The sequence below is a fragment of the Orbicella faveolata genome, unplaced genomic scaffold (genome assembly GCF_042242905.1).
Source record: "Orbicella faveolata isolate gen_17 unplaced genomic scaffold, um_ofav_v1 contig_12, whole genome shotgun sequence".
Lineage (NCBI taxonomy): Eukaryota > Metazoa > Cnidaria > Anthozoa > Scleractinia > Merulinidae > Orbicella > Orbicella faveolata.
The window spans coordinates 15,296,141-15,320,262 of record NW_028301539.1 but is presented as its reverse complement, the minus strand read 5'-3'; the positions used below and the strand labels follow the sequence as shown (position 1 = coordinate 15,320,262).

Below are 24,122 nucleotides of genomic sequence, written 5' to 3'. Positions count from 1 at the left end.
CGCAGATTCATTAGCAGAAGAGGAATGCCGAAGATGATAAGAATTGACAGTGGTACCAATTTAACTGGCGGAGAGAGGGAGATCCGTGAGGCCATAGATGGCTAGAATCGGCAGAAGGGTTTCTACACCAGAAGAATATCGAGTGGAAGTTTAACCCCCCTGGAGCATCACACATGGGAGGAGTCTGGGAATGAGTAATTCGTTCAGTGAGAAAGATTCTGAGAGTCCTTCTTAGAGAGCAGTTGGATTCTGGAGAGGTACTGCGAACATTGATGGTGGAAGTTTAGGGAATTTGAGGGAATTTGCTGCCAGGAGTCTTCGTGAAGAATGATTTATATTGCCAACGTCATTGGAAGCAAGTGCAATACCTTGCGGATGTATTTTGGAAGAGATGGTTGTCGGAATACTTACCAAGCTTGCAAGAACAGCAGAAATGGATCAAGCCACATTGTGATTTTGCTGTAGGCGACCTAGTCCTCATCGCTGATGAAAGAGTTCATTGTGGCCAGTGGCCTTTAGGTCGCGTTCTCGAAGTACACGCAGGAAGGGATGGATTTATCCGATCAGTCAAGGTTGCCACAAAGTCGTCTATATTGACAAGGCCAATTTCAAAATTGTACTTCCTCGAACAAGAGAATCCACTTCCAAGGAAGAACTCTATTTGATCTTTATAGCTATTGTGTAGTTAATTTGCAATGAGAAAGACTTGTTAATTTATGCACTAGTTGTTGTGCTTGAACTTTGAACACTTGAAGGCTTACTTAGATACTCGTTATACGTTAATTTTGTAAACTCTAGTCGTTACGCACTTAGTGAACTCAATTTAGTTCAGGGGCCGGTAATGTAACAACTAGAACTTTCTTTGCTTTTGGGTGTCACATTTTTCCGTGACCCCTGGGAATTATGCTACCCACTCTGTAATACTTAAGCGTTTTTTATTTTTGGTCAGTGCTTGTTAGCGCTGAAAGTACGATCTGCTGGTTTCTACCGCGTTTTTTCCTTAGCTGCTTCACTGTTATGTGAGCCCAGAAGTACAAATTCTAGAATTTGAGTCGCCATAGTTTTGCAAGTTTACTCCGCAGTTGGTTTTTGTGTCGTTATATTTTGTACTTAAATATTTTGTCTTTTTTTTCAGTTGAATCACGCATCACACACACATACATCACACACCCACGATCACTTTTGTTTCTCTCGTGTTTACGCCCAGGATGATCAAACTTGAGCATTCAAACTGTGACGTCTGTGGCGCTTACTAGACCTACAGGACTGTTTTGTTGCGAGTTTCTATCTGTTGATGGAACACATTGTTCCCAAATTGGTCATTTAGGACTGTTTTCTTCCAAGTTTCTATCTGTTGATGAAACACATTGTTCCCAAATTGGTCATTTAGGACTGTTTTGTTCCGAGTTTCTATCTGTTGATGGAACACATTGTTCCCAAATTGGTCATTTCGGACTGTTTTGTTCTGAGTTTCTATCTGTTGATGGAACACATTGTTCCCAAATTGGTATATTAGGACTGTTTTGTTCTGAATTCTCATCTGCCAATGGAACATATCGTTCCCCAAATGATATTTATTGGACCGCTTTGTTCCGAATTCCCATCTGTGAATGGAACAGTTTGTTCCCAAATTGGCCACTTATTACTAAATTTAGGACCGTTTTGTTTTGAGTTCCTATCTGTGAATGGAACATATTGTTCCCAAATTGATAATTTAGGAATTTTGTCTGAGTTCCTCTCTGTGAATGGAACATAATGTTCCAAAATTGGTCATTTGGGAACAGATTTCGGACCATTTTTCTGCGCATTCCTATTTTGTTCCCGAATAGAGGTGCCCTTTGTAAGCAAACAATAGGGTGCGCTCAGACCTGCTTGGGGAAGTTTGGTTGCAAGTCACTGTCATGAATTTTGCACAGTAGTACTGAGGGCAGGCAAGTAAGGGCATGACTTGACAAATACGAACATATATGCAGTTCCTTTGCTTGTCATTGGCTCCTTGGTTATGGTTCAGATTTAAAGGAGATCATGTTGGCCAAATGCTCTTTAAAAGGCAAAATGAGCAAGAAGTGCAAGGTCAATTGATTGGATATCGATGGAGCGTCACCCAAACCAAAACGGCTTCACTTGGAAAAAGATGAAACCGACAGCTTGTATCACTGCCTAAGACAAGAGTTTGACCATTGTAGGAACCCAATGTTTGCTACTGAACTGCACTAACAAGAATAATATTTGAGATACGCTGAACTTGACTTTTACTTACACGAACGAGCGATTCACTAAATCTACATTCACAGCTCTCTAGAGAACGTTACTTTAGTAGTCCAATGACTAATGTCACAAGTTCAGGTTTTGTTCTTCTCCATGGACTCCTCAATAGACTTCAGTACTCTTCTTCCAGAAGGCAGAGTTTATGAACATCTCTCCTGAAGACACCAGTTGCACTTCTCACCAGAACTTGTCATACCACACCATCAGAGTCAGGGAAGGTTTCCTGAACTAATGCTTTAGGCCACTGGCCTCAAGGAACATTCACATCCTTCAAAATGACGAAGTCTCTGGCTTGGAAATTTTGCCTTTGCTTAAGCCACTTCTGGTGTTCCTGCAACATGGGGAGATGCTCTTTAACCCAGCGTGCCCAAAACTTGTTGGCCAAAACGTGCACATGTTTCCATTGTGCTTGAAACTTGTCAGCATCTTCTAATTCACTAGGCGCTCAACACGGATTCTGACGTAATAGCAGAATGTAGTTAGGGGTCAAGGCTTCCAAATCGTTGGGATCACTTGACACTTGGGTGATTGGTCTGCTGTTAAGGATCTTTTCTACTTCTACCAGGAAGGTCGTCAAAGTCTCCTCGTTAACAAGGTGTTCACCTATCAGGGCATGGAGGATTCTTCAGGCAGAGTGAATCAGGCGCTCCCAAACACCTCCCTGGTGGCTAGCTAGAGTTAGATTAAAATACCACTGCATATTCTTTCGAAGTAGCTCGCTTCCAACTCTTCCTTGGTCCCAAGTCTTCATTGCTTTCACAACATCAGTCTCTGCTCCTCTAAAGTTGGAGCCATTGTCACTGTAGATCACTCTGGGAGGACCTCCTCTCACAATAAATCTTGTGACTGCATTAATAAAACTGTCTGTTGACAGGTCACTTGCAATTTCAATGTGGACAGCTCTGTACCTGAGGCAGGTGAAAATACAACCATAGTGCTTGTAGAGCTTAGGGTTCTTTGTTGATCTTGTAAGGGGTCCAGTGTGAACGTAGATCTGCGGCAGCAAATGGGTAGATCAATTGGTGGCTGTCTGACGAAACTCTTACTGCCAGAAGGGGTGCCGTAATCTGTTCTCCAACTCTGGCATTCTGGCGTTTACATTCAAGACATCGCTGTAAGACACCTCTGATGGATGAAATGCCGTTTACTATCCAGAACCACTGCCTCGTCTCTGCTAGTAGTTGGTGAGGACCCACATGACTGTTCGCAAGGTGGTAATGGAGGATGATCACTTCTGTGACACGATGCTTCTCAGGCAATATAATCAGGTGCTTAGCATCATAGTCCAGGTCTGCACAATTGAGTCTTCTTCTATCTCGCAAGACTGCATTTGTCACAGATGGCTTCAACTTGGCAAGAGGGCCTTTACTTCCATCTGGCCTGGACAACTCTTCAGGAAAGGCCTGATTTTGAACATTCTTCACGATTCTTCTCTCTGCTTCTTCTAATTCTGACAATGAAAGGTAGGATGTCTTCTCCAGTCTCACCAATGAGGCAGGCAATGCTGGTGGCCGTGTTAGTAGTCGCACCAGCATGTGTGCTGCTCAGATTAGCCAGGCCACTGCTCTTCTTAACTTCTCCCACAAGGCGTATCTTTCAAATAAAACATCCCAGAAATCTTTCTCAACACATGCAGTAACAGTGACCCTTTCCTTCTTGACTTCCTCATCGTAAGCTGAGAGTTCTTCATGAAGGTCAGTGGGTTGCTGTGGCCACTCATGCAAGACTTTCCACAGGAAACCTGGGCCATGTTTCCACATCTCCAACTTCTCAGTTTTGGAGGCCTTTATTCCTTTCGATGCATAATCAGTGGGGTTAGACTCTGATCTGACATGACGCCATTGTGAGGGCCTTGATCCTTCCCTGATCACAGCAACATGATCAGCAACAAAGATGATAAATCTTGTTTCATTGAATATATACCTCAAGACGATCATAGAGTCACTCCAGAAGGTGACGCTGTCAATCTCAAAGTGACCTTCGAGCTCCTTCATGACGAGCTTGTTCATCTTAATCAACAAGGTTGCAGCAGTCAACTCCATCTTTGGAACACTGATACCACTCCTTAGAGGCCTCACCCGTGATTTGCCCATCACAAAACTATTTTGTATGTTTCCTTCTCTGTTAATGAAGCGCAGGTAAGATACTGTTCCATATCCATGTTCTTCAGAAGCGTCTGCAAAGTGATGGAGTTCTGCTCTCTCTACTTCTCCAAAGCCTCCAGGAGTGAGGGACCGAGGGATGCTGTATCCTGTAAGGCTTGCGAGTCCACTCTTCCAATTCCTCCACGTCACCACCATTCATCTGGGAGCTTGCCATCCCATCCATATTTCATTCTACATAGCTCTTGGTTTATCTCCCTACCGGGCAGAAGTAGGGGACCAGCCAAACCAAGGGGATCACATATCGTGGCAATAGAGGACAGAATGCCTTTCTGGGTCTCTGGCTGAGGTTTGTCGCAAACAACCAAGTTAAAAGTGTCCACCTCCACATCCCAATCAATCCCTAGGGTTCAATCCATTGGCAGGCTGTTTAGCTTGAGATCCAAATTCTTGACGGCTGGTGCATGATGCTCAGGTGGTAAAGCGTTTAGGACTTCTCGTTCGTTGGACTTCACCTTGGTGAACTGAAATGCTCTTTTCACAAGTAGCTCTTGAAGCTCCTTTGTAATCTGTACTACATCAACACTGGTTTTGAAGGACTTGAGCAGATCATCAACATAAAAGTCTCTCAGGACTGTATCAATGGTCTCCAAGGAGAAAGTTTCGCTGTTGTCTAAAGCTGTTCTCTTTAATGTGCAACTGCAAACACTGGGCACCGAAGTGGCTCCAAAGATATAAACCAACATCTGGAAGGTTTTTGGGTCCTTTGTAAAATCTCCACCTGGCCACCAGAGATAGCACAGAGCACCTCGGTCCTCCAGGGACACGAACACCTGATGGAACATGCGTTTGATATCAGCTGCTACAGCTGCTCCATTAACTCTGAATCTGAGAATCACTCCTATCAACAAACTTGTGTTCTCTGGCCCCTGCAGTAGCTAATTGTTCAGGGAGATGCCTTCAGACTTGCAGGTGCAATCAAACACCACCCTTGGCTCATTAGGTTTCCTTGGATGCCAAACAGCATGATCTGGTATGTACCAAATTGGTTTGAGGGAAGAAACTTCTTCATCTAGAACTTGTCTTGAGGATCCTTCTTCCTGATATTTATTGATAAAACTTGCATATTGCCGGTGAAATTCAGGATTCCTTTTCATCTTCTTTCTCAACCAGTGCAGTCTCTTCTTCGGTACTGGGAGACTGTCGGGAAGACACGGGGGATTGTGTCGGAATGGCAGCTTGAGTTGATAGTGGCCATTGACGAGGACCACTGATTCATCCATAATCTGCTTCGCTCTTCGGTCTTCAAGTGACAAACTCTCTTCAACATCCATGAGGGTATCCTTGAACTCGGTATTGTAAAAATGCTCCAGCTGCATACTTAGTGTCTCTTCATGATCACTCCTATTGAAATTGATGTGGACACCATCACCGTTAGGTTCACCCATTGGACCATACACTGTCGATCCTAAGGGAGTGTTCACAGCAGAGGGCTGGCCTCTATCTCCTCTCCCGATCTCTGAACTGTCATCAATAATATCTGGTCGGTCACTGCCCATAAGAATTGGGACACTATGCTTCTCTATTTCAGGAAGACTGATGCCATCAAGATATGGCCATTTTCTCAGTTCTCTATTGCTGGCAAAGTGCCTCTCACCAATGGGTAGGCTCTGCGTCGTCAGAACCTGATTGTTTGTCTGTCAAGTGCTTCTATATCTATACGGGTTCGATGGCCATGTTCCTTTCCTTCGTAATTGACCGTTGAAAGGGTGAAATCAGTGGGTTCGCTTTTAAGGCTCAATTCTTCTAGCAGACTTCTTAAGCAAAGTGTAGAGTCCCACCCTCTGTCTAGGAAGGTATACATGGCAAGCTGTTTATTGCTACCTGGCCCACTGACTCTCACTGGGACGACCTTGAAGCAGACCCCTGGTCTATTACTCGCTGTGGGTTCCACTGGAATGGAATCTCTGGATACTGCAAATGTGCTTGATTCAGTAACTGAGGGGGGGTTGGACTCAGTTATGGTTGAGGCTGTTCCACCAACCAAACTCTGGTCTTGAATAATGGGTTGCTGATTGGCACTGTCTTGTTTTACTTCAGGTCCAATGGTTCCTCTGCTCTCACGAGGGTGAAGAAGTGAACGGTGCTTCCTTCCACATCCTGGCTTCCGACAAGAATATCCCTTTGGGCAAGATCTCGAGAAGTGACCATGTCCAAGGCAACTACCACAGAGTTTCTTCTGTTGTACGGTTCGCAATCAATCTTCATGAGATGAATTTCTAAAAACCTCGCAATGCCAAATCGCATGAGGTCCAGAGCACTGATAGCACGAGGTTTGTGGCATCGACTCTTCTCAGGTTGTACTCCCTCAACTTTCTCATATGAGCATCAGCCACCATGTGAGGCTGTCCAAAGTTCTTCAACAGGGTTTTCCAGGCTGCATTGTATCTCTGACGAACAGGAAGATTAACACAACTTTTAATAGCATCTCTCGCCTTTCCAACACACTGAGCAAGTAAGTGAGTAAGTCTTTGTGAATCATCAGACACCTGGCTTTCAATATTGTCACGGAAATTGGCAACAAACTCACCATACTCAGACAGATCTCCTCCAAACTTCATCAACTCTATTTTCGGAAGTGTGGGACCTTGTTTAAGTGCATCTGCGATGGCTTGCCGGGGAGCCTCGTCTGGTTGTGATTCGGCCAACTGAGGTTGCGGCACTTGGCAAACTGACTTCTGGGTGAGATGCTGAAGTGTTTGCAACAATACTTGCTGAAGCTGGGTATGACTTGGTTCAGGGGGTGACTGAGGTGTTGACGATACATCTTGCTGGGGGGTAAGCTGTTCACTTTTGCACCTTTCTGTACGAAATGTCTGCTCTTTGGTGGCGGTTGGGGAACTTGTTGCCCTTGGCATATTTACACTCTGTGTGATATCATTTGCATCTGCCTTTGAAGAAGTCCCTTTCCACTGAGAAGCAGGAGTGGGTAGTGGCATGTACTGCGGTGATAAGCGATGCTGACGACACCCCATGATCAACTTTCAAAGCCTCGGACATTACATTCTGAGCATCAAATAGAGGATCCACAGGTAAGAATACGTTTGATGGTAAGCTAACATGAGTGGGTGATGCATGAGAGCCCAACTCTAAGGGTAATGCTGGAATTATATCACTTACCAAAGTTTCATTGTCGGAGTGGTCGTTTTGCAATTCTTCTTGCTCAATCTCAAGATCAACAGCAGCCTTCTTGAATTCCATTTCTGCCTGCATCCTTTCAATCTTTCTTGCCAACTCAGCCTTGCTTCGTTCTCTGTCTTCAGCAATTTCAAGTTCTCTCCTCTTAAAGTCAACTTTTTCTTCTAAACGACGCTCAAGGCTCTGTTTTCGCTCCAGCACTTCCACTTTTAGTTGTGCTTCTTCAAGTGTTCTCCACTTGTCTCTCACACTGCTCCTACTGGAATTTGAACTTCTCCCAGTATTTCTTGATCGACGTGATTTGTGAACTGATCTTAACATTCCCTTCGTATTGTGTTTCATCTTTAATTTCCACATGTTGAGCTCAACGTCGAGGAGAAATGTGTTCTCCTTTTCCTTCTCGTAACTTTCGTTGGCTGTATTTACCATTTCTTCGTTGTCTTCAAACTTCAAGTAAGTCTCGTGAGCATCAACAAATCTGTGTAAAGCACTCTCGTAATCGTCTACACCTTGAATCACTTCTTCGCTCGCATGTTCAGAGATAAGTCTTTGAACAAATTTCAACCTCTTTCTTAGGTCTCCTAAGTGTCCTGCCCTTTTCGCCTTTAGATCGATCGCCCTTCCACTTTGCACTTCTTCTGAATCCATAAACTTCGACAGCACTTTCTGTCTTGTAGTGCGAACAAATTCCAGGGGACCCACAGTTTCGGATCGTGCAACATGATGCAAGCTTGTAGTTTCGATGCAAAGATCTTCGCTCGGCGATAATTCCTGTTGAGGCAACGTACTTCTCGCCTCATCTGACATCTCATGAACAATCTATGCCAAGAAAATCTTTGAATGATGTAGGAACCCAATGTTCGCTACTGAACTGCGGTAACAAGGCTAATATTTGAGATACACTGAACTTGACTTTTATTTACACGAACGAGCAATTCACTGAAATGGAAAGACATGAATCCGCTGAATAAGCAACATAGAAAACCAAAATACCAACGATGAGAAACGTAAGTAAAAACCGATGTATACTTACAAGTTTTTCGTGCCTTGTTCCGCAATAAACCAAGAAAAACATCATTGAACAATAAATAATTAACTTGCTAACAAATCAAAGGAGACCAAGGGCCAAACTTGTGGATTAAGTAATCTAGAGATGAAACATATTGGTGAAATTGCAATTACTGGTCTATTATTAAATGCTGTTAAACGTTAAAACAGACCGGGTTTGTACCATGCAAGGTCGCACTTAACTCACAAAGTGTAGGCTTTTTTCGTTGCTTTTTTTTGCACACATATCACAGACATACTTCCAGAATAGCAAGGGTGGCAAAATTGCAGTAGAACATGGAGTGGTAAAGGCTAAGGGTTCTTGGGTCACAAAGGACACTCCTGCCCAACAAATCATGGAGTGCTCTCCCCTCCCCCGCTTCCCTCACACCCAGATCTTCGTGTTGATCTGCCTGCTGGAAAAACTTGCATGTATTCAAGTCGGATGAGCTCACAAACATTTTTCATTGCATGTCATTCAAGGCTATAGGTAAGGTTTCTTATGAGACAGCACTTCTTTTCCACCGCTTGTCTCTACATATATGGCACATAAAATACATCGAAATAAACAGCCTCTTTTGCAAGCATTTTCAGTGTTGATCCGAAAAATCTGTCCACCCATAAATATGTGTTCCAACAATAATAATAACAGCTCTATTGAAGTGTCAATGTATTTAGTGTTAACTACTAATTGGGGACAAGCTCACAGGGTTTCTTTCCCTTTCTTATCTTTTCAATCAGGAAGCAAAAGTGTAAACACAAGGCAAGGTAAAAATCATTTAAGCTTATCAAAATCAAGTATTTGGGGATTTCTTTCCAAGTTTATGTGCATTTCACATCCCATTCAGAGTTCAGATCAATATACTAAAATAAACAAGACAAGTATAGAGAACACAACTTTAATCTAAACTTAACTCGATGTTGGTTGAACGTGGACTGCTCAGTTGATTGAACGTTGGATCTCACAGGAGATCTAATCAGCCAAACTTGAAAAGTAAAATGATAATAAGTCAAAGACTACTGCAAGGCTGACACAAGGTATATTCAAAACAATATTTCGGCTAGCCTCAGGTTTAGATGTTACCAATTATAAACATAGGCACGCAAGGCGTGCAAGAGTTATTTTTTTTGTGTGAAGTGTCAGAGATAGGAGCATTCATGGAGCTGTTTACAGTAACGATTTTGTTAATTTGACAAGGTTTTTTGGTTGTGATGTACAGCAAGAAACAAACTGGGAGTTTATGATGTACATGTGATGTTACATCGGTAATGGTAAGATAGCTAAATAGTAAGCCATAAAATGTTTGACTGAGTAAACTATAGTAATCTGACACGTCTCTAGATTAATGTAGATACCACCTTATCTTCTAACAGGCAATGTGATTCGTTCTTTGATACAACCCACACTGTGATTGGTGTGACATGCACACATGCATAACTCCCTCACTCACCGATCACATAGCCCTTCCAACCCCCAAGAGGAATTTTTGCACAAAAGTACTCAGTTAATTTAGAGACTTCTTCGCATTTCATACGAGTCGTAAGTTTACCCTTTTTACACAACACAACACAACACAACTTCACCGAGAATAGAAAGAGAGGGAAAAAAACCTCTGACATGTTGAAAGTCTAATTTAATTAAATTGCACTTTAACTTGCTGCCGCGCAGTCTTCAAAGAAGATTTGAACAGTTTTCATACTTTTTACCTTTAAAAATATCGGACTGAAATGAATGTCATCAAATAAAACTATTAAACTGCTACTGCAGAGACGTAAAAACCGTCCAGAGATGAAAGCTCTTTTTGTTTAATGTAAAACAAAAATAAACTGGTATTAGCTCGAAATATGAAAAGATGTTATTGGGGAAAGGGGAGTCAGTAGGGGAAGGGTAGGGAACGTTGGGTATTCATTCAACTGACTACAATGAGTGCAGGCTCCTCTTCTTTCCCGCCAATTGCGTCACGTTGCATTATAGCATTCTGTTTTTCAACACAAACATGGACGATTCGGACGATGAATGCCAGGTAATTCACTGGGTTTCCTTTGTTGATCCCCGATTTCTTCAACATCTGAGGTGTTTGTAGGAGCATCATACAGTTGCTTTTTAAGTCAGTAGCCATAGTTTGGTCACTACAGTTCCGTCTTCGTGTTGCAATTATCATTCCCAGTTTCGCACTCTCCGCTAGGAACGCCTGGCACTATGACCCACCAAGTGCAGACTCAGCCTTTCTGGTCAAAGATTAGAGTAGTGCGTTCACGTGCATACTTCGCATGTTTGGTCTACTTTGGTGGCGTTCGAATGGCTCAATAGAAAACTAAGTTTGATCGAATGTCAGATAACAATCTGCGCGTGAAGTTGAACTAGCGATGAATAGATTATAGCCTGCGGTAAAAGTGTTTTTTTTTAATTAATTAAGAATTAACTTGTATTGGAGAAAACATTTTCCAGGAAAGGCATTTGAACTGTTGGAATTCAATTTCAGATCGCCAACACTTGTAACAAATATTTCTCAAGACAATAAAGTGTTGACCAGAGACCCTCTAAGACAGCGCGTCGCCTAATAGTTTTAAATTTTGTGTTTGTATTTGTTTACACTGTCATCACAGCTTGAGCAGTCCGAACTAGTGTGCACAAGAAACTCAATGCCGAAGAGTTTCTATTTCTATCTCATGGAGAAACTATTTCTTCATGAGAAATCGTGTATACGCATATCTTTGAATTGACGTAATGAATTGAATAAAGAAATCACACTCGTGTACCGATATTTTTCAGTCTGATTTAAGAGTTCGAAGGTCACCACCTTGGTTTTCTATGAACAACGAAATCGGGAAATAAAGAACAGTCACGTGATTAAACTGACGGTGAAAGACTGGAAGGAATGGATCAGTCTTCTAAGTTGCGAGCTGTCACTCATTGCAGTCATTTTCATTTTTCTTTCTTTTTTCTTTTTTTGTTTAACGTTTTTGTTTTGCTTTTTATTTTCCGAGCTCATACCAGTTTATTTTTGTTTCATTTAATTTTTGAAAAATTAATTTTGCATAGTTTTCTCATAATTAGTATAATTATTCAATGTTCCGGGATGTTCCGGAGTGTTCCATGTTCCTGGTTTTATCGACGGCCAGTGTCAAATTACACTTTGTAACTAAAAAACAAAAATATCTTGTTATATTTGCATGCAACAAGAACAAAACAATCGTTACCCGCACTTACTATTGTAAACGTTAGAACTGTTTCAAATCTGAAGTCTCGTCCCCTCTAAAGCAAGTCCTAAGAACTAGAAGCGACAATTCGTGACCTCTAATTGAATTGACTCCTTGTGAAAAACAAAAGTATCAAGTTACCTTTGTAACTAAAAATGAAAATATCCCGTGCCATTTGCATACTACTAACTCACGAACTGTTTCAAACCTCAAGGCTCATCTCGTTCATTTAACCAAAATCCTCAGCCTGACCCATAGAAAATGTCGAAGTAAACCCAATATATGAATACTTCCTCTTTTATAGAAGAATAAATATGGCCGTTCTGAACTCTATCGGGATCAAATCTTCTCACATACAATTCACCTTTACAACAAGAAATTTGATTGGCTGTTTATAGTAGATCCAATCTGATTTGTGTGACATACATACATCTCTCACTCACTCACTCATCCATTGTACCGTCCGTGACATACCTGACGTGCCGACTAAGAGTTTTTTTACAAAAAAAATAAGGCCCGTTCCAAACGCCACTCCATTCATGTGCCGAGCCTAACTGATGAGTTAAGTACGGCAGAACAGCGGCGTTTGAATCAGTTTGGTTCGGCAGGTTAGGTTTGGTGTGGCAAAAAAACATTAAATTCGGCAGGGTCTGTCGCACTATGCGACGTTGGAGTGGCATCTTTTGCTTTTTCTTCGTGATAATAGCCCAGCTTATTAGATTTCCCTTTAACAAGTAGATTTAACCGGGAGAAAACCTGTCTAAATACAAACACGGAACCTTGAGTTTGAATTTGCTTCCCTAAATATTGCTATAACAGCATGATAACAGCGAAATGTTAGTCACAGCTTTTCTATTTGGACAGAGTTCGTGAATTCAGAACACATATTTTCTCATCAAACATTGTTACCACTGGCTTCCCGAATTCAGTTCGACGCAAGTATGCCGTCTGAACCAGCCGTCGCTCCAAAGTCGCTCTAAAGTCGAACTTAATCAAGTTTGGTTCGGCACATGAGTGGAGCAGTGTTTGGACCGGGTCTAACTCAAAAATAGATAGAAGGAAAAAAACCTCTCTGACACGTTGAAAGTCTGATTTAATTGAATGCACTTTAACTTGACGCCACACAGTCTTCAAAGAACATTTGAACAGTTTTCATACTTTTTACCTTTAAAAATATCGGACTAAAATGAATGTCGTCAAATGAAACTATTAAACTACTACTGCAGAGACATAAAAACACCAGAAATGAAAGCTTTTTTGTTTAATATCCTGGGAATAGCCGATAACTTGTAAGCTTTAATTGAATTTACTCCCATATGAGAAACAAAAGTGTCCAGTTACCATTTGTAACTAAAGATAGCAAACATCTTGTGGGAACAAGTGGTGACGATTCATCGCCTCTAATTGAATTTACTACCTTGTGAAAAACAAGAGTGTCAAATTACCCATTGTAACTAAAACATAAATATATCTTGTTACATTTGCATGCAACAAGAACAAAACAATCATTACTTGCACTTACTATGGTAAACGTTAGAACTGCTTCAAATCTAAATAGTCTTGTCTCCTCTAAAACATGTCCTAAGAACTAGAACCGACGATTCGTGACCTCTAATTGAATTAACTCCTTGTGAAAAACAAAAGAATCAAGTTACCCTTTTAAAATAATTAAAAATATAAACATCTCGTGCCATTTGCCTACTACTAACTCATGAACTGCTTCAAAACTCAAGACTCATCTCGTTCATAACTGGCCACCATTACACTGAAAAATATGCACTCTAAAACAACCCAATGTACGTACGTAACTGTCACACTCCCCTCCAAACCGGACTAAAAATCACAAACCGGCAACAAACACGTCACTCTTTATTTTTCAATTACCAAAGTCCTTGTGTTTATACATACTTTGTGTTTCTCACATACCATTTACCTTTACAACAGTAAATTTGATTGACTGTTCATAGTAGATCCAATCTGATTGGTGTGACATACATACATCTCTCACTCACTCACTCACTCACCCATTGACCCATCCATAAGAGGTATTTTTTTTACAAAAAAAATAACTCAAAAATGATATTACAATATTATATAATGGTGCCGAAATTTTGTCCTGGTTTCATTCATTGAGAAGTGTTTGTTTCGCTCATATAAGTTCATTAAGGTCCTCGAATAAGACACATTCTCATCAAAGCTTACCACATTAGTAGGCCACTTTCCAGTAAACAAATGCTCATCTCCTGGTCATTTTGAACGCTTGGACGAGTCAAATGCTCATGAAATTCAGCTCTCAAGTTGGCCATATTACTAATTCGAACATTTGAAGTCAACTCCACTTCAATTTAGCAAAACACCTAACATTAATGGTCCTGTAAAAGCTACAAAATCGTCAATTCGGGCTGGCACGTTGCATCCTTTGAGTAGTAACCACACAAAAACGATAGCGAGGCTCGCGCTGACTGCACGGTTACTATTCCAATATGGCGTCGGGCTCGGTTACTATTCCAACATGGTGTTGGCCTCGGGCGCTCTCGGTTGGGCTGACTAATTGCGAACAGTGTCTACACCTGAGTGAGTGAGTGACACATTTGCATATTGGAGTCCCTGCAAGAAACACATTTCTACGCTTCGCGTATCCACGAGTTTCAAAATGAAATTACAATATTATACAATGGTGCCGATGTTTGCCCTGTTTTCAATAGCTGTTTCGTTCATTAAAAGTTGTTCGTTTCACTCATATAAGTTCATTAAGGTCGAGGAATAAGACACATTCTCATCAAAGCTTACCACATTAGCATGAGATTTAATCATTTTCAGGTCACTTGCCCATACCTACCAACCCCCAGGGTACGAAAATCTGGAGACGTCTAGAAATCTTTGCATTGTAAGAATGTCATTTTCAACGATGTCCGAATACTCTCCGAAAATCACCCGAAGGCCTTCCGAATGTTCCGAACGTCTCTCAGTTAGAACAGCATTTATTTTTCATAATCTTAAATGTTAAGTTGCTCAGTGATTCTAAAGTTTTACATCTTTCAACATCTTAGTGCTATTGTTATGATCTATGTTGAAAAGTCCACATATTGCATTACAATATCTGCTGTAAAGCAGGGTTTTTACTAACAGGGTCCTTCGTATCATTATAACATGATCATAATATACTTTGCCTCTTGGGTGTAATGAATGTGCATTGAAATAGTTATACTGTACACAAAATCGATCAGTGTTCAACGGTACTTTCTGGAATGCATTTATCAGACACACCTTACGACAATGAATATTCTTTGCTAACAACAACGCGATCATAATAGACCTTTTTCACTTGGGCGTAATGGTTTCCCATTTCAAATCAGGTGGGATGCTTCTGTAAATTCTTCTTTTTATTTTTTTCTTTTCGCCACTCACCGACAGATATATGGAAACAAAGAAATATTGTGTACATGTGATAAATGACACACGATTCGAAAAGGGAAAACATCATCCCCGCACAAAAAAAGTGTATTAAACTAAGCAGTTAGAGTTGATAATCACGAATGGGCCTTGTTGTACAGCCTCATAGCGCTCTTTGCTGCTTTTAGTACATTGGGTGGAAGCTCAATTTTTACGGGGCTGCCAGTTAAGGGACTCCATCTTAATCATCATGATGCTGCCCAGGGTTTCCTCTTGATCTAAGCAGGACCTTAAAGACGTCAAATTTCTCTTTATCATAGAGAAGACCCTTTCTTCACCAGCATTCGAGTGTGGTATGGTAAGGACAAGCGGAGCAATCTTGGAGAGCCGAGGGAAACCCTTATGGCCTTCCAGGGTGGTCATCTCTTGCAGATGGTCCCAAACGATGTCGGGTCTTAGCCGGGTGCCACCTTTACTGGCATTGGTCAACTCCCTGACTGACTTTGGAAGTTCCTCTTTGTCCATTGTGGTAAAGTCGTGGACCTCCTGAGTCAGTTCTTCCAGATCTTTCGCTGATGTAAAAGGGCACAAGGTTTGGGTACCTACAAAGGAAACCAGTCATTGAGAAGCGTTTGATAACTGTTTTACTGAGACAGTCGTAGCCGCAGTGCCACCTGTGCAGAGCAAAGTGCGCACAGCTTTATCTACAAGGTGAAAATGAAGACAAGGAAATTCCCATTGCAAACAATTGGCCCTAGGGGATTTTTAACTCAAACAATTTTTCGAGCTCCTGGAATTAAGGGTTTTATAGACTTTTTCCAAACAATCACTTCTCCATTTAAGTACATGAATTGGAAACATTAGGCCCTCAAATCCTTTGCCTAGTGCCTAAAGTTTCCAATTCATGAATTTTTCAGAAGTGAAGTTTTATTAATTTAAAACTATTTGACATCACGACTTGCAGCTCTGACCCGCTCACATTTCAAAGCGCTTGAATTTTCAAAAAACCCACAAAAGTAGCTTACCTCGAGTGGTTACTGATGGCTGGATGTCAACTAGAGGAATCTCCTTCACTTTCTGTGAAGCAAGTCTCCTCACTCCCTCAAAGCCCGAGGGAAGGGCACCTAAGAATTCATTTTGCAGCGAACCGAAATTCATGCTGGCAATCTTCGCTTCGAGTGTAAACAGCATGCGAAAACCGGCCAACTTTCTTCCATGTATTGTGCGTTGGATTGGTTGATTTCTGACCAATTACGATTCTCGTTAAATATGTATCGATTTGATCGCTCAGTTTCCCATTTTCCGATGTTTTCCGATTGAGAACAGCTCAAATAAGAGCACTAAATCCACTTTTTGTTTTATTTTCCTTTTTGGATTCTCGAAAATAACGAAATTGATGAAAAAAAAAATTGAAAAAACCCACGTTAGGTATTTCCCGGGAGATTTGGTGTTCTAAGCGGGAGACCGGGAGATTTGATGAAAAACTTGGAGACTCCCAGGAAAACCGGGAGAGTTGGCAGGTATGCTTGCCAGCAAACAAATGCACATCTCCTGGTCATTTTGAATGCCTGGACAACTCAAATGCTCCTGAAATTCAGCCTTCAAGTTGGCCATAGTACTAATTCGAACATTCGAAGTCAACTCTTCAATTTAGCGAAACACCTAATATTAATGGTCTTGTAAAAGCTACAAAATCATCAATATTCGGGCTGGCACGATGCACGCATTGAGTAGTAGGCTCGCAGTGACTGCACGGTTACTATTCCAATGTGGCGTCGGGCTCAGTTACTATTCCAACATGGCATCGGAGTCGGGTGCTCTCGTTTGGGCCGACTAACTACGAACAGTGTCTACACCTGATTGAGTGAGTGAGTGACACATTTGCATATCAGAGTCCCCGCAACAAACACGTTTCCACGCTTCGCGTATCCACGAGCTCAAAAACCATGTGCTCTTCCTAAACTTGATACCTAGTAGCGACAACGATACATACGATCAGCGGTGACGTCATGAATGACTCACTGAAATGTCTGCAACTGTCTGTACTTGAATTAAATGAATCTTAGTCATTACAACCATGATGGATTTCAAAGTCAAAGAGGGTGCAGAAAGCATGTCAATACCAAGGAAAGTTGGTTCTTTTATTTCAATAAAAAGCCCAATTCGAAAGAAATCACAGATTCGCTAAAGGTAGCAAGAAATGTTCAAATGGTGAACACAATTCAAGATCAAACAAGTGAGACTACAAAACATGCCGGAAAGTTACTTCCCTCATTTTCATTATCGTGTGACATTGGCGAAGTATTCACGAGATGGTTGACTGGAAGTGGTGGCGGTTGCAAAAAAGATCACGCAGCTCAACTAATAATGACAAGATGCTTTAAGTTTCTTAGATTTTGTTGCGAAGACGAGGAAGAGTTGATTTTTGAAATGCTGGAAAGTATGGATTTGATTCTTTGATTCTGTCCGATGCAAACATGCAAGTGCTTAATGGCTGCATCTCGTACATCAGACCTTTGCTTAAACCCCAGTGTGATTTCGTTCTCGTCAACAGAATTGGGGGAGATCATGAGCAAACTGGTGTTTGATGCAATTGGAAAGTACATCCATCTCACGCGTCATCGCCAAATTGTTGAAACGCAGAGCCTCAATGACCTCACTAGCGAGTTGCTAAAGTTCACTGTCAAAAGCAACGATCCCATGAAGTTGCTTTGAAGGGTCACAAGTGCCTACTAAAACTTCAACGTGCCAACGGTTCAGAAGTGGACGAGGACGTCCACACAAGACTCGGAGATTCAGTTTCCGACGCTGGGCCTTCAGGTTAAAGAGCGCAAAATATCAGCTCCTGCCCCAAAAAGGACGCCCTGCCCGAAAGAATCTTGCGCTCTCAGCACAGGCAGCCCAAGCTCTCTCTATGAACCACACAAGCAACACAATATGGCATCGAATTATAAGGGTTTATATGGGATTTTCTACAAGATATCCTTGGAGGTAGTTCAAAGTGAAAATTCTCAATAAAAATGGCTTACCTTGTTCCATACATGTGTTGTTTGCTCCTGGTGTGGTTATTTTACCGATTGAACTTGATTTAAGCGACTTTTTTGAATTCCGATTTTCCCTTTATAAAGAGAGGACAAGGCGAAACACCTCAGTCGGAACAGCCTGCTGAACGAAGTCAAAAATCCCAGGCTAAAATGTACCCACGGTCACAAATCCACCGTAGAATTCAAGGGCAAAGGTTGATCTTTCATTTCAATCCTCTAGCCACACAATTGCAGCCCTGCAAGCGATGCCAGGCAGCTCTTCGTGTCCCCAGTGAAACGATAAAACTATGGAAGAGCTCCGTGCCGTTTGATCCACGACCCAACGACCGTTGAAATCAGCTTGGTAACCTCGTCATGTTGGCAAACCAAGACTCGCAGGGGTACTAGACCGCAATTTGTCAAATTTGTCAAACGTAAGATCAACAGCGAAAGCTCCGTAGAAACTGAGGAGATCATTTTTGAAGTGGAAGTCATGGTAAGTTTTCAGGTTTACGCACCTTTGAGTTACTTGGTCCTCGCCTCACCAATTTAACTTCATCTCCCCATAATTCATTAAGAATTCTCCCGAGCAAAACAGAGTTCAATTTGCTTACGGCAATTTCTTTCTCTTCGTATATTCTAGACAAAATTTTGCTGGCTTCCATTACAGTTTCCTCACAATATTCATAATTCCACAATACCCTAAGAGAAGCAAATTTAGTTTATCAGCTCGCGAATATTTTATACAAACAAATCAAAGGTACATAAACGAGAAAACTTACCACGACTTCCACGTCAAAAATGATTGTATCTCCTCAGTTTCTACGGAGCTTTCGCCGTTGATCTTAAGTTTCTTTGGTTTTGAAGCCATTTTGCAAAAGCGTTCTGTACGATTTTTATTTTGCATTGTAAATTCGACCTGAGGGGATTACAAGAAGTTTAGTTGACAAATTGCGGTCTAGTACCCCCGCGAGTCTTGGTTTGCCAACATGACGAGGTTACCAAGCCGATTTCAACGGTCATTGGGTCGCAGATCAAACGACACGGAGCTCTTCCATAGTTCTATCGTTTTACTGGAGACACGAAGAGCCGCCTGGCGTCGCTCACAGGGCTGCAATTGTGTGGCTAGAGGATTGAAATGAAAGATCAACCTTTGCCCTTGAATTCTGCGGTAGATTTACGGCCGTGGGTACATTTTAGCCTGGGATTTTTGACTTCGTTCGGCAGGCTGTTCCGACTGAGGTGTTTCGCCTTGTCCTCTCTTTATAGAGGGAAAATTGGAGTTCAAAAAAGTCACTTAAATCAAGTTCAAACGGTAAAATAACCACACCAGGAGCAAACAACACACGTCTGGAATAAGGTAAGCCATTGTTAGTGAGAATTTTCACTTTTAACTACCTCCATGGATATCTTGTAGAAAATCCCATATAAACCCTTATAATTCGATGCCATATTTGTGTTGCTTGTGTGGTGCATAGAGAGAGCTTGGGCTGCCTGTGCTCTCAGAGGAACATTCATCATGTTTTGAAATTCACAAAAGAAGAGGATGATTTTCTAAAGGAAGGAATAACTAAGCACGGGTTTGGACAGAGGACTGCTACTTTGAGAGATGAAGATTTCCAATTTCAAGACGGAAGAAAAGCGGGCTCCCTAAAGAAACGGGCTGGAATGAACATGGCCCTAGCTTAAGGTGGATCGAAACAGTTTAAACATCTCCATCGTGACATAACTTTGGTATTGGATCTCAACTACACCAGAATTGATAAGGAAAAAAACATTTAGTACACAATTCTATACAAAAACAAAAAAAATTATAAATTCAGATAGCCATGGTCTCAACATTGGTTGCCATGGCAACGACCAAAGAGGTTAAAGAGACCCTATTTCGATCCACCTTAACAAACTTTAATAAATGAGATAAGAAACTGTAAGCACAGTTGCACCTAAAAAGACATCTTTTAATTCGGGTTTCACTTACATAGCCTCTTGCAAAATTTGCTTAATTCACATAGTAATCAACCTATGAGCTAATATGGAATCCACGAAGGAAAAGAAAACGATTCTTGACAGACAAATCAAAGTCTGCTTACCATTGGACTGATGTAGCATAAAACCAAACTCTTAATCGCCTGGCTGTTTAGTTGTCTACATGGAAGTCTTGCTCTCTTCATGTTGTAATGATTTGGTCAGAACAGAACGGAGTTGCTCCTGATTTATACAAATCGACGCTGTGATATCACGGGGCATAAATTTGAAAGTCGCACAAACTTCAAAGAGAAAACAAGCAGAGTTTAATTTGGTATCTAACACTGTGACACTTTTCTTAGTTCAACAATGACTTTGTAGCGGCCCGTCAAACGCTCTGAGCTAAAAATAATCCTCTCATGTCCATCGCATCAATTTTCTTTCATAATTATCCATCCAGATAATAGGTGATACCAATTTCATTATCTGGTGATTACATCATTTCAGCTGCAGTTGCACTGCACTTAAAGCATGCGAACAGCAAAAACAAATGACCTAATCAAAGGCACTGATCTCACTGACAACTACTTGGTAGCATCTTTTTCATGAAACAAATGCTGCTCATTTGAGTTCAGAAGCTGTGAATCAAAGTATGATTGTTTAATTTCAAGGTCAAGATCAAACTGCACCGATAAACAATGGTTTACCGTGCAACGAAAACAAATATCTTCAGCAAGAGTTGCCCATTGAGGCTTTGGTTAACACTAAAGGGAACAAAACCTCCAGCAAAATCAAAACATTTCTGTACAAGGGCATATCTAAAAAGCAAATTTTTTGATGGCTATGTAGAAAATCATAGTAGACTCGAAACCTTATTTATTTTTCAGCTAAAAGTCCTCTGAAATGCTAGTGAAGTCCACAAATGCAACAGTTATTACAGAAAATCAAGCCAACTGCAAACAAAATATTCTTCCTTGTACATTTCTGCAAAATCCGTAAGATCCGACCTATATACAGTTTTTTGTGAGAGCACTTCAACTTATAGTTTGACGTGACTGTTAGCTAATTGGTAATATTTCCTAACAGCAAGAGTGCTATAGCACTTCAACTTGACGTGACAGCTGCTCAATTGATAAGACTTTTCTAACTGCAGCAGATTTCACAGATTCTGCGGATATAATAATTATCATTACTAATACCTCTCTTTTTACTGTAAGTGTCTAAGATTGTAATTATAATAATAATATAATAATACTACATTACTTTTCTTTTTAACTGTAAGTATATATATTTAAATAACAGCATTTCCGCAAAATCCGTGAAACCCACTGCATTTGGATATTCTTTGAGACAGTCTGAACTTCCAGTTTTACATGGCAGTCTGACAAGGAATTCCGCCAAATCCGTGAATTCCGTCCTATTTGGATCTTTTTGGAGAGGGTTTGAACTTCCAGTCTCAAATGGCAGTCGACAACTTAGTAAGATATTCTAATTACGACGGATTTTAAAGATCTAGCGGAGATATGAATATGTTAACTATGTATTCTTCTCTTTATTACTGTAAGTATCCCTTATAAATATTAAATATATTCTAAAAGACACTTAGGGAACAAGGACATTTGGGAAACGATCTTTTCTCCTCGCCCATCCTTTCTTCCTGTCTTTTCTCTTCGCCCATCCTTTCTTCCCGTCTTTTCTCTTTGCCCATCCGTTCTACCCGTCTTTTCTCTTCGCTCATCCTTTCTTCCCGTCTTTTCTCTTCGCCCATCCTTTTTTCCCATTTTTTCTCTTCGCTGATCCTTTCTTCCTGCCCTTTCTCTTCGCCCATCCTTTCTTGCCGTCTTTTCTCTTCGCTCATCTTTTCTTCCCGTCTTTTCTCTTTGCTCATCCTTTCTTCCTGTCTTTTCTCTTCGCCCATCCTTTCTTCCCGTCTTTTCTCTTCGCTCATCCTTTCTTCCTGTCTTTTCTCTTCGCTCATCCTTTCTTCCCGTCTTTTCTCTTTGCCCATCCGTTCTACCCGTCTTTTCTCTTCGCTCATCCTTTCTTCCCGTCTTTTCTCTTCGCCCATCCTTTTTTCCCATTTTTTCTCTTCGCTGATCCTTTCTTCCTGCCCTTTCTCTTCGCCCATCCTTTCTTGCCGTCTTTTCTCTTCGCTCATCTTTTCTTCCCGTCTTTTCTCTTTGCTCATCCTTTCTTCCTGTCTTTTCTCTTCGCCCATCCTTTCTTCCCGTCTTTTCTCTTTGCTCATCCTTTCTTCCTGTCTTTTCTCTTCGCTCATCCTTTCTTCCCATCTTTTCTCTTCGCTCATCCTTTCTTCCCGTCTTTTCTCTTCACTCATCCTTTCTTCCCATCTTTTCTCTTCGCCCGTCCTTTCTTGCTGTCTTTTCTCTTCGCTCATCCTTTTTACCCGTCTTTCCTTTTCGCTCATCCTTTTTTCCCGTCTTTTCTCTTCGCTCATCCTTTCTTCCTGTCTTTTCTCTTTGCCCATCCTTTCTTCCCGTCTTTTCTCTTCGCCCGTCCTTTCTTGCCGTCTTTTCTCTTCGCTCATCCTTTTTTCCCGTCTTTCCTCTTTGCTCATCCTTTTTTCCTGTCTTTTCTCTTCGCTCATCCTTTCTTCCTGTCTTTTCTCTTCGCCCATCCTTTCTTCTCGTCTTTTCTCTTCGCCTATCCTTTCTTCCTGTCTTTTCTCTTCGCCCATCCTTTCTTCCCGTCTTTTCTCTTTGTTCATCCTTTCTTCCTGTCTTTTCTCTTTGTTCATCCTTTCTTCCGGTCTTTTCTCTTTGCCCATCCTTTTTTCCCGTCTTTTCTCCTCGCCCATCCTTTCTTCCCGTCTTTTCTCTTTGTTCATCCTTTCTTCCCGTCTTTTCTCTTTGTTGATCCTTTCTTCCCGTATTTTCTCCTTGTTCATCCTTTCTTCCCGTCTTTTCTCTTTGCCCATCCTTTTTTCCTGTCTTTTCGCTTCGCCCATCCTTTCTTCCCGTCTTTTCTCCTCGCCCATCCTTTCTTCCTGTCTTTTCTCCTCGCTCATCTTTTCTTCCCGTCTTTTCTCTTTGTTCATCCTTTCTTCCCGTCTTTTCTCTTTGTTCATCTTTTCTTCCCGTCTTTTCTCATTGCCCATCCTTTTTTCCCGTCTTTTCTCTTCGCCCATCCTTTCCTCCCGTCTTTTCTCCTCGCCCATCCTTTCTTCCCGTCTTTTCTCTTCTCCCATTCTCGACTAGAGAGCCTGTTAGCCCTGTCTACGCGCTACATCGGAAGTTAAGTGCTATGCCTCTGGGAGTCAAAAATGCCCCAGCTGTCTTTGCAGGCCTCAGGAATGTTTGGATGAATGTTCGAATGAATGGATTGCACTGAAACGGAACTAATAGCGCTTTCTCGATTATGATAGTATTTTTTGGCATTGTTTTGCCAGGTTAACACTGTCTAAGAATCAATCCAGAACACTTTCTTGCAATCGCTGATTGCGGCGAATTCTAGTGCTTCTTTACACGTACTGTATAATCTTGCAAGCGAGAGGCACCCATCAACTCCAAGCGTGGTATTGACTTTTTCTTCAAAGGAGCAACAAATGCTTTAACCATGAGCGGTATGCAGGAATAACTGCCAACTGCGAGTTTCCATCTGAGGAATATGGCTGAACCATAGGCTTTCTCTCCTCCAACGCAAAACCCGTGAATCTCTGGCAATCCAACCGCGTTGTCAGGCTTAAGCTTTCTGCTGAACTCGAACTTAAGGTTACAGTATACCTTCGGGTCGGCAATTTTCTTCAAATTTGGATTTTTGGGTCAAAGTAGTGGTCGAAGAATAATCTCTAATTTCTGAAAAAAATTTTGAAAAAGGCTAAATATTGGCGGAGAAATGGTGGTTTTACGTTTTCACCGGAAGTAAAAGTTTACCTGTTGATTGACAGCTCTATGGTGCGTACGCA

At 41.4% G+C, this 24,122-nt stretch overlaps 5 protein-coding genes and 1 pseudogene across 5 annotated transcripts; all 6 read right to left on the bottom strand.

Annotated features, from left to right (window-relative positions):
* Nucleotides 1–2,893: 2,893 nt before the first annotated feature.
* Nucleotides 2,894–3,803, bottom strand: LOC149116833 (uncharacterized). Its single transcript, XM_089280344.1, has 2 exons — nucleotides 3,315–3,803; nucleotides 2,894–3,262 (listed from the first exon to the last, which is right to left on the bottom strand). The coding sequence occupies exons 1-2, from the start codon at nucleotides 3,801–3,803 to the stop codon at nucleotides 2,894–2,896; spliced, it is 858 nt and encodes a 285-aa protein (XP_089136470.1).
* Nucleotides 3,804–3,812: 9 nt separating this feature from the next.
* Nucleotides 3,813–4,568, bottom strand: LOC110061476 (uncharacterized). Its single transcript, XM_020768312.2, has one exon. The coding sequence runs from the start codon at nucleotides 4,566–4,568 to the stop codon at nucleotides 3,813–3,815; it is 756 nt and encodes a 251-aa protein (XP_020623971.2).
* A 212-nt stretch (nucleotides 4,569–4,780) lies between these two features.
* Nucleotides 4,781–6,638, bottom strand: LOC110061475 (uncharacterized). The gene is made up of 3 exons (XM_020768311.2): nucleotides 6,495–6,638; nucleotides 5,393–6,040; nucleotides 4,781–5,308 (listed from the first exon to the last, which is right to left on the bottom strand). Exons 1-3 carry the CDS (start codon nucleotides 6,636–6,638, stop codon nucleotides 4,781–4,783), a joined length of 1,320 nt encoding a protein of 439 aa, XP_020623970.2.
* An 11-nt stretch (nucleotides 6,639–6,649) lies between these two features.
* On the bottom strand, nucleotides 6,650–8,479 carry LOC110061473 (uncharacterized; annotated as a pseudogene).
* A 5,188-nt stretch (nucleotides 8,480–13,667) lies between these two features.
* LOC149116832 (uncharacterized) lies at nucleotides 13,668–18,588 on the bottom strand. The gene is made up of 2 exons (XM_089282516.1): nucleotides 18,239–18,588; nucleotides 13,668–15,811 (listed from the first exon to the last, which is right to left on the bottom strand). Exons 1-2 carry the CDS (start codon nucleotides 18,246–18,248, stop codon nucleotides 15,414–15,416), a joined length of 408 nt encoding a protein of 135 aa, XP_089138642.1. The 5' UTR covers nucleotides 18,249–18,588; the 3' UTR covers nucleotides 13,668–15,413.
* A 3,009-nt stretch (nucleotides 18,589–21,597) lies between these two features.
* LOC149116831 (uncharacterized) lies at nucleotides 21,598–23,620 on the bottom strand. The gene has a single exon (XM_089282515.1). The coding sequence runs from the start codon at nucleotides 23,403–23,405 to the stop codon at nucleotides 21,789–21,791; it is 1,617 nt and encodes a 538-aa protein (XP_089138641.1). The 5' UTR covers nucleotides 23,406–23,620; the 3' UTR covers nucleotides 21,598–21,788.
* Nucleotides 23,621–24,122: the final 502 nt, after the last annotated feature.